Here is an 18,357-nt window from a genome sequence, read left to right as displayed (position 1 = left end):
GAGAGGAAAGGAGGTGGGGAGACACAGAGAGAAAAACATCGATCAGCTGCCTCTATATGTGCCCCTACCAGGGAGCAAACCCACAACCTAGGAATGTGCCCTGACCATGTGCCCTGACTGGGGATCAAACCTGCAGTCATTTGGTGTATGGGACGATACTCCAACCAACTGAGCAACCCAATCAGGACTGCACTCTTTGGATTTATGTTTTTATGATGTATGTTTCCATGAAAAGAATGATTAAAATTTTTATTACAAAAAAGTGCTCTTTTTACATGTTGAATTTAGATTCCCAAATACAGTATTAATACCTACCATTTGTTGAGTGCTTACTATGTGTCACTCATTGTGCAAATGTTTTATGTACGTTGTCACCTTTATTTTTTACAGTCCTAGAAGTAGGTATAGTTATCTATATTATACAGATGTTCCTCAAAACATACACGAAGTTCAGAGGCGATCAGTGGTAGCAATGTCTGATTTCAAAGCCTCTGTTCCCATTTACTACGCTATACTATCTCCAAGTGTGTGCCTAGCATTGAAATATTAATAATATTCCCATATTTTGATGGCTTTGAAGCCAAATGCCAATTCTAGTAGCACAGGATAGATGAGTATTTTTTTACCTAAATCTGGGTGAAAGACAAATGTGATGTGACAGAGAGTGAACAAAACTTGAAAAATTTGAGTCCTGGTTGTCTCTTTTTAGCCTTTTACATGTTCCTTAACCTTCCCATGTTCCATGTCCTCATCTCCAAAATGGTAAAAGCATTGGATTAAATGAGATTTCACAGAACTGTTTTGAAGAAGGAAAAAAAAAAAAAAGCATGCACTACACACAGCTTTCCAGGAGAGGGCACAATACAAAATAGTCCCTGCCAAGCCTATTTGTTGGAGGACCAGGAGAGTGTAGTGAGAAGCATGGGATGGCTGGTCCCATGCGATGCAGTTCTCATACACACCTCTTTGATGATGCTATTCCTGTGACTACAGATTCCCTCACAGGAGCCCGCTCAGTCTGGGAAGCCTCCTGCCCTGTTCTGAAACAGGCGCAGCTGGAAGCCAACTGTTCCAGTTTAGGCCAAGCACCTTTTCCTCTGCTCAGTCCAGACAGCCATGATAGCAGCTCACATCGAAAGTTCTCAACATTTCCCCCTGCCCGCTTGCAGACAGGGATGTCAGAAGCTTTGCAGCCCAGCTGTCCTCCCCGGACTCCTTACGACTGAGCTGACTGATTACGGTAAAGAACTCAGAACCCCATGGTCCTAAAAAATTTATCACCAGGATTTTCATCCAGTTATACCACTTTTATTCCTAAATGAGAAAGGGTTTTCAGATGATAATAAAGACAGCTACCACTTACTACTATTTGAAACTACTCCTCACTCGCCAGTACTTTATCTCATTAGGATTTTAATCATTCCTGCGAGACAGAAGTTTTCTTCATTGTACAGATGTGGGAGGAGAGGTGCAGAAAAGTGAACTTATAAAAAGTTACCCAGAAGAGACTTCTGGTCAAGATGGAGGTGTAGGTTAAATGTGGTACTCAAAATTCTCCCACAACCACATCAAAATTGCAACTAAACAACAGAATAGCCATCATTCATAACCACCTGAAATCTAGCTGACTAGAAGAAGTCCCACAACTAGAGATTTAAAGACGTCACATCAAGACTGGTAGAAAGGGCAGAGATATGGAATGGGCTGGTCCCACACCCATGTGTGGCAGTTTAAAATTGGGAGGGATATCTTAGCTGCTCATGTCCCTCCATAAGGAGCAAGGGATCCCAACCTTATACTAGGCCTCCCAGCCCACGGTTTCAGAGCCAGGAAGAGAAGTCACCATAAGGTCTATCTGTAAAAACCAGCAGAATTGTGGCTGAGTGAGAAGGAGGGCTTCTAGAGTCTCAGGTGTTTCTCTTAAAGGGCCCATGCAGGGACTTACCCCAACTCACTTCCTCTGAGCCTCACTGCTGGAGCAGCAGCTTGAAAGGAACCAGGGACATAGAGGAAGGACCTGAATTGTCTGGCATCAAGGCGAGAGCTGGGGAGGGGAGCTTTCTGTAAGACAGAAGTGCTGGAAGAGGCCACTGTTCCTTTTCTGAGAACATCCACCCTACAGAGCCAATAAGCAGGCACCGTATCTGAGTCTCCATCAAAGTGGCTATCACTGTCCACCCTGCCCTGGTGATTTCCTGCGATCCCACCCCACCCAAGCCATTTTCACTGGCTTTTCCATATAACTGGCCTCTCTTGCCTCATGCTTCGAACTTTCCTAAAATCTCTCAAATAAGCAGCTGCCTCTGCATACCCCTTACCTCTTTCTAAGTGGCCCCAGGCCCAGCACTAGCAGCAGCTGACCTTGGTTCACAGCATGGCCTCCCCTGGGCACCTCCAAGCGCAGCACAATTAGCAACCATCTACAGGTCACTCTGTAGCTCATGCCAGGTAGCCCCAACCAGGACACAGGTGGTGGCTGACCTTGCAACTTCTGGGAGGCCCCAGAACCAGTGCACCCAATGGACAGCTTCAGACCATGCCAGATTACAACCCCACTACCTCCATGAGTGACACACTGAAGGGGTGGATTTGGCAAACACCAAAGCCCCACTGAACTAAGTCCTGCTCTGTAGGGATGACTCCTGCACAACAGCTCCTCCACTGTAGTTACAGCCTGTGCTTGAAGCCGATTGGCCTGCAGGTTAGCCCCTCCCAGTGACACCAACAGCAATCAAGGTTCAACTACAACAGGACAGTGGCACACCTACAGCGTCCAGCTTGGGACACTGGGGAGGCTGTGCCACAGGCCCTACAGGATACCTACTAAACTAAACAGGGCTACTCTACTAAGTCCGCAGCTCTGAAACACAGCAGCTCTACATAATACTTAGAAACAAGCACAGAGAAGCAGTCAAAATGCTAAGACAAAGAAACAGGTCCCAAGAAGAGGAGAAACCTCCAGAAAAAGAACTAAATGCAGGCAAACATATTATCAGATACAGAGTTCAAAACAATGGTAATAAGGATGCTCAAGTAACTCAGAACTTCAACATGAGAAAGGACATAGAAACCATAAAAAAGGGCCAGTCAGAAATAAAGGCTACACTAACTGAAATGAACAATAGTTACAGGGAATCAACAGTACAGTAGGTGATGCCAAGAATCGAATCAGCTATTTGGAATTGAAGGAAGCAAAAAGCATCCAATTAGAACAGCAAAAAGAAAAAAAAGAATCCCCCCAAATGAGGATAGTGTAAGGAGCCTCCGGAACAACTTAAGTGTGCCAACATTCACATCATAGGGGTGTCAGGAGGAGAAGAGAGAGAACAAGAAATTGAAAACCTATTTGAAAAAATAATGACAGAAAACTTTCTTACCTTGGTGAAGGAAATAGACATACAAGTCCAAGAAGCATAGAGAGTTCCGAACAAGATGAACCCAAAGAGACCCTCACTAAGACACATCATAATTAAAATGTCAAAGGTTAAAGACAAAAAAGAGAATGCTATAAGCAGCAAGGAAAAAATAGTTACCTATAAGGGAGCTCCCATAAAAATGTCAGCTGATATCTCAACAGAAATTTTGCAGGTCAGAAAGGAGTGGCAAGAAGTACTCAATGTGATGAAAAGCAAGGACCTACAACCAAGATTACTCTACCCAGCAAAGCTGTCATTTAGAATGGCAGGACATATAAAGGACTTCCCAGATAAGAAAAGATAAAGGAGTTCATCACCAGTAAACCAGTATTATATAAAATATGCAAGGGTCTTTAAGAAGAAGAAGAAGAAAGATAAAAATATGAACAATAAGATGGCAATAAATACATATCTATCAAAAATCGAACCTAAAAATCAAAATAAACAAACAAGCAGAACAGAAACAGACTCATAGATACAGAGAACATTTTGACAGTTGCCCGATGGGAGGTGGGTTTGGGGAGGCTAGGTGAAAAAGGTAAAGGGATTAAGAAGCACAAAGTAGCCCTGCCTGGCATGGCTCAGTGGATTGAGCACTGGCCTGCAAACCAAAGAGTCACTGTTTCGATTCCTTGTCAGGGCACATGCCTGGCTTGTGGGCCAGGTTCCCAGTAGGGAGGTGCATGAGAGGCAACCACACATTGATGTTTCTCTCCCTCTCTTTCTTTCTCCCTCCCTCCTCTCTAAAAATAAATAAATAAAATTTTAAAAAGAAGAACAAATTGGTTGTTACAAAATAGTCATGGGGGTGTAAAATACAGCATAGGGAATATATAGTCAATAATATTCTAATAATTATGTATGGTCTCAGGTGGATATGAGATTTATGAGGATGATTGCCTTGTAAGTTAGATAATATCTAAATATTGGGGTGTAATATAATATTGTATGTTAACTGTAATTGAAAAATAAAAAGTGGTTTAAATGAACAAACACACACCACAAAGTTACCCAAAAGAAAATGACAGAGGAGAGACTGCATGAAGCTGGGTCTCTCTGTCTACACAGTCCGTGTCTGTCCCCACACCTGCTGGGAAGCTGTGCCCAGTAAGGTGCATCTGAGAGCACTGTGCTCCTCAGGCCCAGTGAGCTAGAGAGGTGCGTACACACACAAGGTGCCTCCTCAGTGTAGTCAGAGGTTCACTTCGGAGTGGTGGCCAAATTAGTCCGACGGTGTTACAAGCAGCCGGACGCTCTCTCTGGGCCTCTGTCTGTGCTTTGGGTAACCAACTGCGGACATGCTGTCTCTGTACGCGACATGAAGTGTCCACAGACAGCAGTGTCAGGAGAGGCAGAGCACTGTGTGGATGGATGCAATTTAGTGGACGCCAAAAATCTAGTTTTTTCAACAGATGATCATTCCTAAATAAGAAAGCCTACCAAAAGTTATTTTCAAACGCTACATGAACTGAGGAGAATGGGTTTCAGTGCTGGATGGCGGCTTGCACCCTGAGAGTCTGTGTTTCTACAGTCCTTACAGATACCCCCACAAGTCAGACACGAAAAGCGTTAGCCATGTCTGAAAGGTGGAGTTCTGAGTCGTCGAGGAGCTCTATTACCGTTACGCCCACTTAGTTTATTTACTTCTTGTCTCAGGAAAAATTAAGTTTGAGAGCTTTTATTCTTCCCTCCCCTGTGAGCCCAAGTTCTGAGGAACTTGACAGGAGTCACTGTCTCTTTTCTCTGGCCACAGAAGCTCAAGGCCCCTGATGGCTTTGCCCTCAGAGACAGCCTCATACTTGTTAAATAACCATGGAATAGTTCTAGCATAAGGCAGGTTAAATCTGCCATGGTAAATCTACTGAAAAAATACACTTGAGGAACTGCAGCTCTTAAGAAATGGGCACTTGGTTGCAAGCTAAGAGACTTGGGCCCTCACTCGCTTATGTGATCTTTTGCAAAGCACTTGGGCTCCCCTGCATGTCTAATGTTGACAGGTATGTCCATGCCCTGCCCCCAAACTGGCACCTTCCTCTCTGGCATGCCTACTACTGCTTACCAGGTAATGGGAAAGGTTCTGGAATTTTCATTCCTAAATGAGAAAGAAGTTTTCAATGACTAGCAGTTTGCTCCAGTGAGTACAATTTCCAAACTCTTGTTCAATGAGATCAAGTGATACAAGGGCCAAAGTTCCCACTACATTGTAGATCCTGGCTTTTTATTAAAAAATTCTGGCTACATGAACCCTCACAGTGCAAAGCCACACGAAGCTTAAAGGAGGCTTCTGCCTTGGCACCTCACTACGTCTATCTCTATGCCAGAAGAATATTACATTTTGTTACCTAGAGATCCTAGATATTGAGATGTTAGCCAAAAGCTAACAGCCAGCTTTGCATGAAGCTGAAGTTTCTATTGAAGTAACTTTAGTTGCAGAGCCTGAAAAGTGCTAAACTACATGCATTCGGGTCCCAGCAGCTGGCCCTTCAGCGATGCCCCCCCAAAAGCTAACTTTCCTGCTTCAGAAACAGGAGTAAAGGCACCTTCTCTACTCTCTTACCCAGCTAAGTCTTTGTGAATGACTGGCAGGCAGCTGGAAATATTAAAGGAAATATTAATAAATAACAATTATCTCATGACAATACTGTTTTCAGTGCCAAGGGGAATCCTTCTCACCTCTTACTTGGGCCCAAAGAGTAAACAGAAATCTGTCTTACCGGGTATTTGGATAGGTTCATGGCTCTTCATACCTAAAGACAGAAATGACTATTGGTTAGTATTAATCAATGACCTTGCATTGTTAATGCTTCCATTTGTCTGTACCTCCCCCATCTCCAACCCTTTAAAAAAGGGAAAAGAAAAGAGTAACAACAGCCTGGCCAGCGTGGCTCAGTTGGTTGGGCGTCGTACTGCAAACCAAGAGGTCGAGAGTTCAATTACCAGTCAGGTCACATGCCTCAGTTGCTGGTTAGGTCCCCAGTCAGGGTGTGTACAAGAGGCAACCAATCAATCAATCAAGGTTTCTTTCTCACATCAATGTTTCTTTCCCTCTCTTTCTCCCTCCCTTCCCCTCTCTCTGGAGTCAATGAAAGAAAAAACAATTTAAGAGCAGTAACAACAGAAACACTTTTTGATGGCTCTTCATTCTCTAACTGGACAAACCCAAACTCCTTAGCCTGGACTTTAAGAACTTCCATGATGTGGCTAGTATATATATCTCCAACCTTATCTTCATAAGGCAGACCAAGTACATTGGCTTTTAAATGAAACAGTTCTGGGTATAAGACTCTGCTTGGTTTGGTTCTATTATCATTGCGGTAATTAGCTCTATGATTACACAGCCTTCTTAATCCCTCTGACCTTCACTTCCTTATTTATGCAAAAGAAAGACCTTGTAGGTTTGTAGGAAGTAATGATTAAAGGAGATACATCCTGGAAGCGCTTAGTGCACTGCATGAAACATAATAAGCGCTCAAAAATGAAATCTGTCTGTTCTGGCTTAACCCATTCCTCAAACTCTCCACGTCCACTAATGCCCTTAGCGCAAAGAGTCCTCATGTCTCCCAACCTTGCAGCTAGTCTCAGAGAGTCAGTAAAAAGATTACTTACCAGGTAAGACTGGGGACTCCTGGCTTTTCACTCCTAAGGATGAGAACAGGAACTATTTAGTGAAAAATGCACTTGGCTTGAAAATTAATTTAACCTCACATTTATGTGGCTATTTATACAGTGGAAAACTCTAAAAGCTTTGAGAGGTGACAGGGGACAGAGAGAGATTTAAGCCATTGGAGCCTGGCTGGTTTCTGGTGATAACATTGGCCAGTGACCCAGGATCTCTCCTAGATTAAGTAGAACAGCTCCTGTTGATTTTTAAAAAATATTTAGTCCAAGGACTCTGATCTGCACTTGTCATCTGTCAACACGTATTTTTTAAAAATAAAATGTCTTGATTGTATAAGTCATACATTATAATTACAGATAATTTGGAAAAACACAGGAAATTATTAAAAATTACTCTTAATCCCAAATCTCAGAGTTACTCTTTCTTAACAATTTTGCTATATTTCCCACCAATCTCTTAGCTATGTATACATATATGTTCATATACATTTTTAGCATATTTTCCAGTGTTACTGGGATGTAATTGACATGTAGCACCGGACTAAGTTTAAGGTGTACAGCATAATGACTTGACTTACATAGATTTTGCAATGATTGCCACAATAAGTTTATTTAAAATCTGTCATCTCATATCAATACCAAAAAAAAAAAAAAAAACAACCCTTGGAAAGAAAACTGTTTTTTCCTTGTCATGAGAACTTAGGATCCACTCTCTTAGGGACTTTCAAATACACCATACAGCAGTGTTAACTATAGTCACCATGTTGTACATCAAGTCCCCAGTACTTATTTCTCTTCCAACTGGAAGTTTGGACTTTTTCACATTTTGAAGTAAAACTGATATTATACTCTATATGCTATTTTTGATCCTATTTTATTTGCAACTGTATATATGAGGTCTGTCCGGAAAAAGTCCAACCGTTGTTAACATAACAAGAATGGTTTGCACGACACTGATGTAACCTAGCATCCAAGGAGAGTGGACTGGAATGCACATGTGTGAACAATGATGACTTCATTGTACCAGTCAGTGGGGCAGTAGATGCCATTGAGTGAGCATGTGTACTGCCTGGCTGTTGCATTCAAAATGATTGAGCAAGTAGACCAACGAATCTGCATCAAATTTTGTATTAAGTTTGAACATTTCTCTGCAGAAGCTATTCGGATGATTCAGAAGGCTGCAGCTATGGGCAACTGGTGATGGGCAGCTTCATCACAACAACACACCCACTCATGCATCACGTCTTGTGCAGTGTTTTGGCAAAACATCAAATCACCCAGGTGACTCAGCCTCCTGACAGCCCAGATTTGGCACCCCGGGACTTCTGGCTTTTCCCAAAATCACCTTTGAAAGGGAAGAGATTTCAGACCATCAGTGAGATTCAGGAAAATAGGACAGGGCAGCTGACGGCAACTGGGAGAACTATGTGAGGTCCGGTCCCAAGGTGCCTACTTGAAGGGGACTGAGGCGTCATTGTCCTGTGTACAGTGTTTCTTGTATCTTGTATCTTCTTCAATAAATGTCTCTTTTTTTAATATTACATGACTAGATAGCTTCTAGACAGACCTCATAAGTACTTTCTCATATGCTTAATATTTTTAAAAATGATTTTTAAGTTTACTGTTTCATACTATGGGTATAATTTTATTGAATACCCACCTGTTGGACACTAAAGTTATTATAAATTTTGGCTACCACGGCACTATGTGGATATTTTTTGTACACATTTTATACACAAATCTTTATCATTATTTCCTTAGGACAAATATCCAAAAGTGTTATAACTAGGTTTAAAGATACGAACAATTTTAAAAGCTAGTAATACATACTACCCAAATGTCTTCCAGAAAGGTTCCAATTTATAATCTCACCAGTAATTTAAGAGAGTGTTCCTGTCTTAGCACCCTTGAGGATATCTGAATAACATTATTAAAAAAAAAACCTTGGGAATATACTAAATAATCAGATGCGTACAGCTAATAGCATCTGTTATATGGCTGGAAGCAGAAATAAATGTAAAAAATCGTAATTTTTAATTTAGAAAAAATCATGCCAATGTTTAATGCCCCTGCCCAACATCCTAGGTCATAACAGTTTGTGGAATAATTAGCCACACCTTCCTCTATCCACATAACTGCTAGTGTAAAGCAGAAAATACTATATTCTCTAGAACTAGTTGCTCGACTTCTCTGCTGGGGGGACCTGCAGACTGTTAGATAAGAAACAGAGAGCTGCTGTGTCCTCTTTATAAAGAAGTCTATCCAAATCTCAGGACGGCCTCTGCTACACCAACTAGTCAGCTAAAGTCGCTCTTCCCTCGTCCCACTGTTCCTCACCATGTCACGCCCACCTAATCCCACCCTAACGCAACTGTCTTGAAAATATAAGGCCCAGAGTTTATGAAAATGTCTTACCAGGGTCTTCAAACTTCTGGTTTTTATCACCTAAGTTAGAAAAAGAAACTTTCCATTTTAACAATAGAATAAAATCATCGGATTTTTACAGATGAAGACTCTGTAGTTTCAGCAAAAAAAGAGTTACAGCAAAACTCTTTTCAGGTAATAGGACCATAAAGAACCATTTGGTACATCCAGTAAAGTGATGCCACTCAATTTAAGTGTCAGCCACAATCTAAGTGCATCTTGGCTAATTGGGCTGGAACCTTCCCTGGGCAGCTCAAGAAAAACTGTCCCACATAACAAGTCTCCTGGGGGATCTCAGTGAGCTAGGAAAATGCTGTCTTGAAGAGTTAGCTTAGGTCCCTGCGAAGTGACCGGTAAAACTTTTGTCTGCAATGAGCCAGTAAGAAGTGTTGCCAAGTGAGTCCTCCTCAGCATGAAATGCTTCACATAAGGCCAGGAAATTATCTTCCAAACATCAAGTAAATTACATACTTAAGGAAAGGCCAGATACCGCTCTCTATTTAATAAAGAAAATCTTATTATAGCTACATGGGCCAAACACATAAAGAGGAACTGAAATGCACAGAAGTGATTTCGGCCACATCACCATAATGGGAAATTGGGGCAGGGGGCGGGAGCATCTAATCACCCAGGTTAAATGATACCAAACATTAGCATATTTGAGAGATGCAAGTGACTAATGCAAATGACTAACTTCTCCTTTCATCTGAATGGTGTCACACAGGTTAATCTCAATGACTGAATATAGGGTCCTCAGACCTCTCAAGAGTGACTAATTTTTCAGGTCCCACCAACCTTATTCCTTAGAACATTTCCACCTTGTTCAGCTCTCCAGAGTATAAACCCTCTCATTTATAAAGAGGCAAATTTCCCCAGAGTAGATTCTATCTTTTTCCCCCCTTATATCTGCCTAGTTACTCCTTCATATCTGCAAAATATTCTTTTTCTTCAGCTAAGAAATGAACTTGTTAAATAAGAAAGAACTACTGAGCATCCACATAAGGATTATTTTTAAATACAAGAGCAAACTCACCAGGGCTGGAGACATGGATGGGTTGGAAATACTCTGAAATACAAAAATGTTTTCATTATGTCGTACTATGCTCAGACGTGTGTGGCAGGTTCAACCTATTTTTAAACATTTATTAATGACAAAAACTCGAGATGGCTTACATTTAAGATACATATGAAATATGGTGAGATGAGAGATATAAAAATTTCAATCTCAAAAACAAATGGATGTGGATTCATTTTAATTATGTGAAGAATTCATAGAAAACTAGCCAGGAAGACAGCTAGAAATGGATGCTTATTTTCAAACTTTTTAATAAGGAAATCTTAAAAAAATCCACCCAAAGCATTCATCAGCCCAAGGTATTTTCTCGCAACTTTGGTCCAAATCTGTTGGGCCTATAAGATAACGCTATTCTTGAATACTCTTAGAATTCCTGTTCATCTACCCAAAGCTTTCTCATGAATCCTCTAGGAAAGATTATTTTTTGTTACATCCTCCTGTTTTTCCCGAGGAAGCAGAGACGGACTGTATTACCATTTTGTCCCTCCAGGCTCCCACCTTGAGGCACATTCGCTCTATTCCTTCATTAGTTTCCCAAATGGTATTTCCTGAGACATCAAACCATAGGGTGTGAGTCCAGCTCTGTGTACAGGAATCATATGGGGACACTCAGGAGTACTTACGCTCCTGTAAGGATGGGCTAGTGAGACAGTGGAATGGTACTACATGCCCAAGATAAATGCAGTGTTTGAGAGAACCAGCAAGGCTGGGGTGAGCACAGGGGAGGCATGCAACCAGCGGGGGCTCCTGAGCCCTCCCCCCGAAGAGGCGGCAGCAGCAGTACAACTTTGCCTTGAGAAAATGGTGGCAGACAGTATGACAGTACGGTCGGATGGCTGTGAGAAATCACATGGAAAAAATCCCATACAGAGAATTTTAAATTTAAAGCATATCTTACCCATGTTCTCAACACAATTTGGAGTTTTTAGTCCTGAAACATAAAGATAAAGCTATATTAGTTAGATACAAACTACCCTAGGAAAGATTTTGAACTGGTCTGTGGCTATCAGTAATTCACCTGTCAGCTAGTCTATCAGGCCCATAACTTAGTGGGATGCAAATGGCAGAACAACTACACTTTTGTATTCATATTACAGTAATCAAACAGCAGTTTGATCTTTGATAAAACATCTAACATTTCTGGAATTCAGCTTTTTTATGATTATCTTCTGCTGGGAGATTACTTCAAATGACCTCCAAAGGCCCATCCAAAGCTAAAGTTAGGAGAAGATTTACCTATCTATTGAATTAATCCTGTCTTCAGGTGCTAGATGTCCTCAACAGCAAACCTATTCCTTTACTGTGACAATTCCTACCCACTGGAGAAAAAGAATCTCTAACAGAGCTTCAAGATCCTTGAATATATGAACAAAGATCCTTCACATGCACATGGAGAAAGTGAGCTGTATGTAAGGAGACCCGCAGTTTTTGGAGAACAGGAACATGGCATCTAACAGCACACTATCACAGGGCCCTAGGGCCTCTTGCTAGCGAAACCCTGGAGAAAACCATCGGTACAGCAGTGAGTGCTCCGAGACCCGACCTAAAGGGGAATCTGTGAGCCTGCCCGACTGCAGTTAGGGCAAGAAGGGCAGTGCAAGGGGGTTTAGATTTGGTGCCAGCATGAGCCATGGACGGCCTCCCAGAATGCCATAGAAGGTCGAGATGTTTCATGGCCTCTTCTCCACAGCTGGATAACTCATTGTTCTCATCAAGTTCAGTTACCTGAAGATAAACTTCTCCATCAAAGATGGGGGCATTCCTGAGAGGCCTGTGGAGTTTGAACCAAGAATCCAGGCAGGACAGGAACTGGTACAGATCTGTTAGAGTCTGATGGTGCCCTGAGGCTAAACTAACCTCAGGTGTTTGGCTAGATTCCACATTGAAAAAACAGTTCTAGAGACAATTACAAAACGTTGCCTCAGCAGAAGGTGAGTGGTGGGTGCAAGCCTTACCCAGAGGGCTTAGTTAGGGGGAAGGTGACGGTGAGGGGAGGTGGGAGTGAGAAAGCCATGGATACAACAGATTCAGCCTGCGGAAAAGACACTGGGGGATTTAAAAGCCTTTATCTTTTGTCTGTAACACAAATTTGAACATTTTTCTCAAAGTGTAGACTTCCAATCACATACTTCAGAATGACCTGGATGCTTATTAAAATTGAAAACTCCAGGACTCTAGCCAGGACTATTGACATAGAACTTCTGGGGTGATGCCTTGTAATCTGCATTTTAAACAAGCACTCCCAAGTGAATTTTATGAACACAATTTTTGAGAGCCTCCTCAGTAGTTAAGGATGGGTAGTTTTTTTTATGCTTATGTATTTTGTTGAAATTTCAGATAACTAACTTTTTAAAAAGTTTGAGGCATACAGCATGATGGTTGATTTACACACCCTCTGAAACGACCCCACAACAGGCTTAGCTAATGCCCAGGATGGGCGCCTTTCAATGTTTAACACAGTTCTGTTTACCCAACACTGCACTCGTCCTCCCTGTTTGACCCTGGACTTAACTTTTCATTAGGGGTTTCAGCACAATGAAGTAACTAAACTACTCTGGGTCTCTAAAGACCTAACAGGGTTAAAAATGGATAAGAGATTGATCCAGAAATAAACACAAGAAGGGACAAATATTTTATATAAGGAATAATAAAGGAAATATAACCACAGATTCAACAGATGTGAAAAGACACGAGATATAATGAATAAATTTGAAATATAAGACAAATGGGCAAATTCCTAGAAAAATATATCAAAAGTAATTCAAGAATAAATAGAAAAATCAAATGGTATTGTAACTATTTAGTTTAATTTTTTTCCTCAAGGAAAATACCGGGCTAATTTGGTTATTACACAGTACTGAAGAGAAGGGAACCACACGGGCAGAGAGCCCCTGAATCGTCACAGTGAGGCAGGAGACAGCAGAGGAGGAACTCTGGGGCCGCACTGCTGTTACTGGCCGGCACCTAGCATCCTGGTTGCCAGGAAATGCCTTGCAGCACTCAGGAAGGATTAATAGTAGATGAATGCAGGGAGGAAGAGGAGACACGTCTCACCCCCTAACTCAGCAGTCCTGAGCCTGGTCTGACAATATTGCCAGGTCTTCCAACATCACAAGAAACACCATGTTAGCACAGGAGGAGACAAGTCCTTGAAATTCGATGTATCGTCTCCACTATCTGGGAAAGAAGGCCTTGAAACTATGTATTCATCCCAAGGTCTGGAAGGGGGAAGAGGACCGGGTCCACAGTGCCCAAAGCAGCCCATAAAACAACTTTGATTAATTGCCTACCTCTGGTCACTATCTCTTTTACACGGGAGTCCCTAATGCGTACAGAAAGAGCCCATAAATAACTTTGGGTGACTGCCCCAACTCTAACTGCCTCCTGTCATGTGTCTGTTTTACAAGATGAACAAACGGAGTCCGGAACAAGGTAAGGATTCCAGCTAACAGACCCCCCACACATACCTAAGTTTGGGTAGTCATGTCCCCCCTGGAAAGCTGGCACCACCTTTACCTGTCAATCAATATGTAACTTCTTCACCCTCATCCCGTCAACTGTGTAAGTCCTCAGAACAAGGGACTCCCGCTCTTGGTGCTCTTGGCCCTCGGGCCACCCCAGCCTTCGTCCACCCTTACTTTTGGAGCCCTGCTTTGCCCTGAACTTGTGCCTTTTACACAGACCCCCACCCTTAGCTAGTCCCATTCTCTTCCATAGGAACAGGTCACTAGTAAATCCTGATTGCATGTTGATAGATTTGCTGATCTGTAAGTCTTCACATGCATCAGCACGAAGAACCAGGCTTCTCCCGTTAACAAAAGGATTTCCCTTGACTATTCAGCAAAGTACTGATCAGCTTCTATGTGCGAGGAAACTACCAAAGGCCAGGGAAAGAACCCACAGGGTCAGGAATAGTGCCTCTTTCCATGAAACACACTGGAACACGTAAGTTGTCATTTTACCAGGGAACGCTATAGTAAGAAGACCAAAGAGCACTCTACACGATAGTAAATTAAGCCCTCCCAGAAGTTCCCTATTTCCTTCAGATCCCAAGACATCACAGATGTCTGTGACCTAACTCATGGCTGACTGGAATCTCGGGTAACAAGAAACAAGACTGCAGCAGCCTTTGTCGGCCACTGGGCTTTTGGACACAAGAACTTCCTCCCTTTGTAGAGCTGGCTACTGCCAGTCTGTTACGGGCCTATTTGAAACAGGATTTCTCACTAAATAAAAGGGGTAACTCTCCAGCCCAATATCCCAACAGGCAATGGATTCTCTCTGAACTAGATTCCCATAAGAGAGGAAAACTCCCAAAAAATTCAATGTCACACAAAAATTTTACCTCCAGTTAAGGGCCAAACCTGGCTCCTAAAGGCCTAAGCCACTTTCACAAACAGGTGGCTGTCTATCTCATAGACCTGCAGTTTCCAAACATTGGCAAAGGGGTCCCTGAATCCTACAGCAAATTCACAGGGGTACTAAGGGATATTTACAATGTCAAGACAAACAACAGCCACAGCTGATATCCGTCAGACTCGGTGTGAACTACTAGCTAGAAGTAGAATGCAGGTGCAAAGTTGTATTATATTCTCTTTGATGATATCGTACGTTGGCAAAGCTGAGTTTTCAGCAATTGTGGCAAGAAGCAAATATATGTGAAAATCAACATGGATCAGGAAATAAGGTGGTGTCTAATCTAACTCACAGGTTTAAGAAGCTCATGGACAAAACAAAGAGGGAGGGTGGAAGCAAGAGAGGGAAGTGGGAATTGGGGGTATTTTTTAAGCCTAGGGACAGTAAAAATAATTATGATAACACTAAGAAAAAGACCACGAACCCAGAAAGTCTGACAACCTCTGTATTAGACATTACAAAAGCCTTACCTACTATTTTACCCAAACTACTGGCTCAGTGGGGCTTTCCCTATAAGACTTCACACCTGAAAAGAAATCCAGTTCTCCAACAAAACAGCCTGCCCCCAGGCTGGGCAAGCCCAACAGAAGGCTGCATCCGTTCACTGTAATGATGACAACATGTCCACTACCTTGGATGCTATGTAGGAAGAGCTGAACCTCAAATGACAATCCTGGCAAGGAGCAAGCACATCTGCGTTTACGTACACTCGTGTGCCAACACTACCGCCCTAGCAGTGTGACCCGGTCACTGAGACACCAGAACTGGATTACTTAAAACCCAGTGCAGTCCCTCTCTATGGAAATAAACGCAGCATACAGCTCACGAAATCAGTCTTTATGTGACACATGTATATGCCCATATGAAGTGACTGTGTCTAAGGAAAAGCCTCTGGAGACCGACAAAGCAAATCAGGTATATGCAGCCATTGTCTCCGCTACAGCTTCTGACTCTATAATCTACCACAGCAAGGAAATCTTTATGAAGCTCTAGGACCTCAAATGAAAATTCTTCCAGCCTCCCCACTGAAGACCTCTCCAGGACTGTCTGGTCTGGCTGTCTCCAACTGCCGACGAGTTGCCCATAATCATGCTGACCTCTACTTTGACTGAGTTCCCAAGCACCAAGGAATTAGGGGTTGGAGAGTGAGGGGAATTGGAGGAAGAATATAGTCCTCTCCTTTTCGTGTGGGTGTGCTCATCCTGACCTCTGTGGGTGAGTGGACACTCATATAGCATCTGCTTTCACTTCAGTAAATGAATATAAATTTCATATGACCTGAGTAAACAGATCAAAAATACCAGTATAGGAAACTGGTTGCTGACTTTGCTCCCAGTGGTTCTGTAGCTGCTCTCCTCTGCCTGCAGAAGTCACCGTGGAACTCATCATTACAGGAAAAGGGCAGCCAATGTGGATCATCCCCAAGGGGAGGTGACAGACTATAATGGGTTGGGATTACGGTAAGCAGCTACTAACACGGCTCCCAAAGATCCTGCCTCCTGGTATTCACGCCCTTATGTAATCCTCTCCTCTTCAGTGTGGACTGAACCTAGTGACCTGCTCCTAGCAAATGGAATACAGCCAAATGGATGAGACGTCACTGCCATGATTAGGGTGCAAAAGACTGGCTGGCTGGCACTGCCTCTCACTCTCTCTCTCACTCAATCTGGTGAAGCAAGTTTTATCTTCTTTAACAATAAGGAGTGTAGCCTAGTTATACAGCTGACCTTTATCAGTTTCTCTAGGAAAGCAGTATAGCAGATTAACCCATGGTGATTCTCCCATGGGAAGGAATAGAGGGTTTTGTTACCATTTAGACACAGTTCACTCCCGAAATCTTGCGCTAGTACTCAGTCTACAATTTGACCACCGGGAATTGCATTGTCTAATGGGACACTGGTATTCTCTCCATGTCCTAACAAACAGAACTATTTTATTATTTTTTTAGATAACTAGACTTTGTAAGGCCCACATTTTTATTCTGGAAATCGTAAGTGCAAAACAATAACACAGGACTGTGTTAGCACTAAATTTAGTACAGTGAACTTTAAAAAAATTTTTATTGTACTTTTTTTCCATTACCATTTATCCCCCTTATACTCCACCCCCCCAATCACCACACATGAGTCCTTTTTCCTTTTTGCTCAATCCTTCCACCCCCTAACCTCCACTTCCCCTCATAGCTGGCATCCTGCTCTCCATCTATGAGTCTGTCTCTATTTTGCTTCTTAGTTCACTTTGTCCATTAGATTCTACATATGAGTGAAATCATATGGTATTTGTCTTTCTTTGACTGGCTTACTTAACTTAGTATAATGTTCTCCAGGTCCATCCATGCTGCTGCAAAGGGTAAAATTTTCTTTTTTTATAGCTGAGTCTTTTTTCATCCAAAATCATAGTTAGTCAAAATAGAACAAGGTTCTAATTGTATCCTCCTGGTTTTTATTTAATCCTCACCTGAGGACATTTTTTCATTGGTTTTGGAGAGTGAGGAAGGCATTGGGGGGTGGGTGGGATAGAGAGAGATGGAGAGAGAGAGAGATCAATTTGTTGCCTTTCACAAGCACCCCGACCAGGGATCAAACCTGCAGCCTGGGTGTGTGCCCTGGCCAAGAATCAAACCCGCAGCCTTTCCGTATATAGGACGACACTCCAACCAATCTTCGGATGGCGCTCCAAGCAACACCGGCCAGGGCCTGGTTTGCTTTGAAAAGCTCTGGTTATTGTCCTTCATAGTGTTTCAAACAGCCTAGCTTTAATGATTGAGTTTTTGAACCTACGTTCCCCTTAGTTATCTCTAGATGGCAGCAGAGGACATTGGTTAGACTTCAGTTTGGGGTTAAATCAACACAATCAAGTGCAGTGGCCTGACTTTGTCAGAGCTCTCCAAATAATACATGTGAGCTTCCACAACGGTCTCCTCTTGTGGCTGGTTTGAACACTAACCTGCCGTGTAGCCTCTGCTTGACCTTGTGGGAAAGCCCACAGAGGTGTGCTCATTCCCCTTACCCCTCCCTCACACACAGCTCATAATGCACTTGTCTATGCACGTCTGAGCCACCCTCACCCCCCTATTCTGAATCAACCCAATGGCTCCACCCTTTTTGTTCACCATAATTCCACTCACAAACATGAATCTGTGGGCTTCATTGCGTGCCTCTGTCGATCAGCCTGAAGCCAGTGACTAATTTGGCCAGTAGCTACTGCAGCCAGGGTTTGTGAATGGCATTTGGCTAAATGCATCAGGAGCATCATTTAGTCAGCCCAGATGCAACTGGGTTTCTGGCTGTGATGTGCTGGTAAAGTTGAACAAGTTCTATGTGGGAGTTGGGGGTCCTGATGTGTAGTGTTTGCTGATTTCTGTGGTATAACTCTAAACCATGGCCAATTTCAAGCCACTGTGATGGA

At 42.7% G+C, this 18,357-nt stretch overlaps 1 protein-coding gene across 8 annotated transcripts in view; it reads right to left on the bottom strand.

Moving 5' to 3' along the window:
* Positions 1-18,357, bottom strand: part of ART3 (ADP-ribosyltransferase 3 (inactive)) — a 117,452-nt gene that overhangs the window by 4,722 nt on the left and 94,373 nt on the right. For 3 of the 8 annotated variants that reach the window (XM_053923536.2, XM_024577177.3, XM_024577192.3), the window contains 6 exons: positions 11,432-11,464; positions 10,492-10,524; positions 9,450-9,479; positions 7,023-7,055; positions 6,131-6,163; positions 5,476-5,508 (listed from right to left, as the gene is read on the bottom strand). In XM_053923536.2, the coding sequence (XP_053779511.1) occupies positions 5,476-5,508; positions 6,131-6,163; positions 7,023-7,055; positions 9,450-9,479; positions 10,492-10,524; positions 11,432-11,464 (195 nt within the window). The remainder of the gene's footprint in view (positions 1-5,475; positions 5,509-6,130; positions 6,164-7,022; positions 7,056-9,449; positions 9,480-10,491; positions 10,525-11,431; positions 11,465-18,357) is intronic. The other 5 variants (XM_024577186.3, XM_024577197.3, XM_045185111.2 and 2 more) reach the window with 3 other exon arrangements.

Source organism: Desmodus rotundus, chromosome 4, assembly GCF_022682495.2.
Source record: "Desmodus rotundus isolate HL8 chromosome 4, HLdesRot8A.1, whole genome shotgun sequence".
In the NCBI taxonomy this organism is placed as follows: Eukaryota; Metazoa; Chordata; class Mammalia; order Chiroptera; family Phyllostomidae; genus Desmodus; species Desmodus rotundus.
This window is presented reverse-complemented; position numbering and strand designations above follow the sequence as displayed.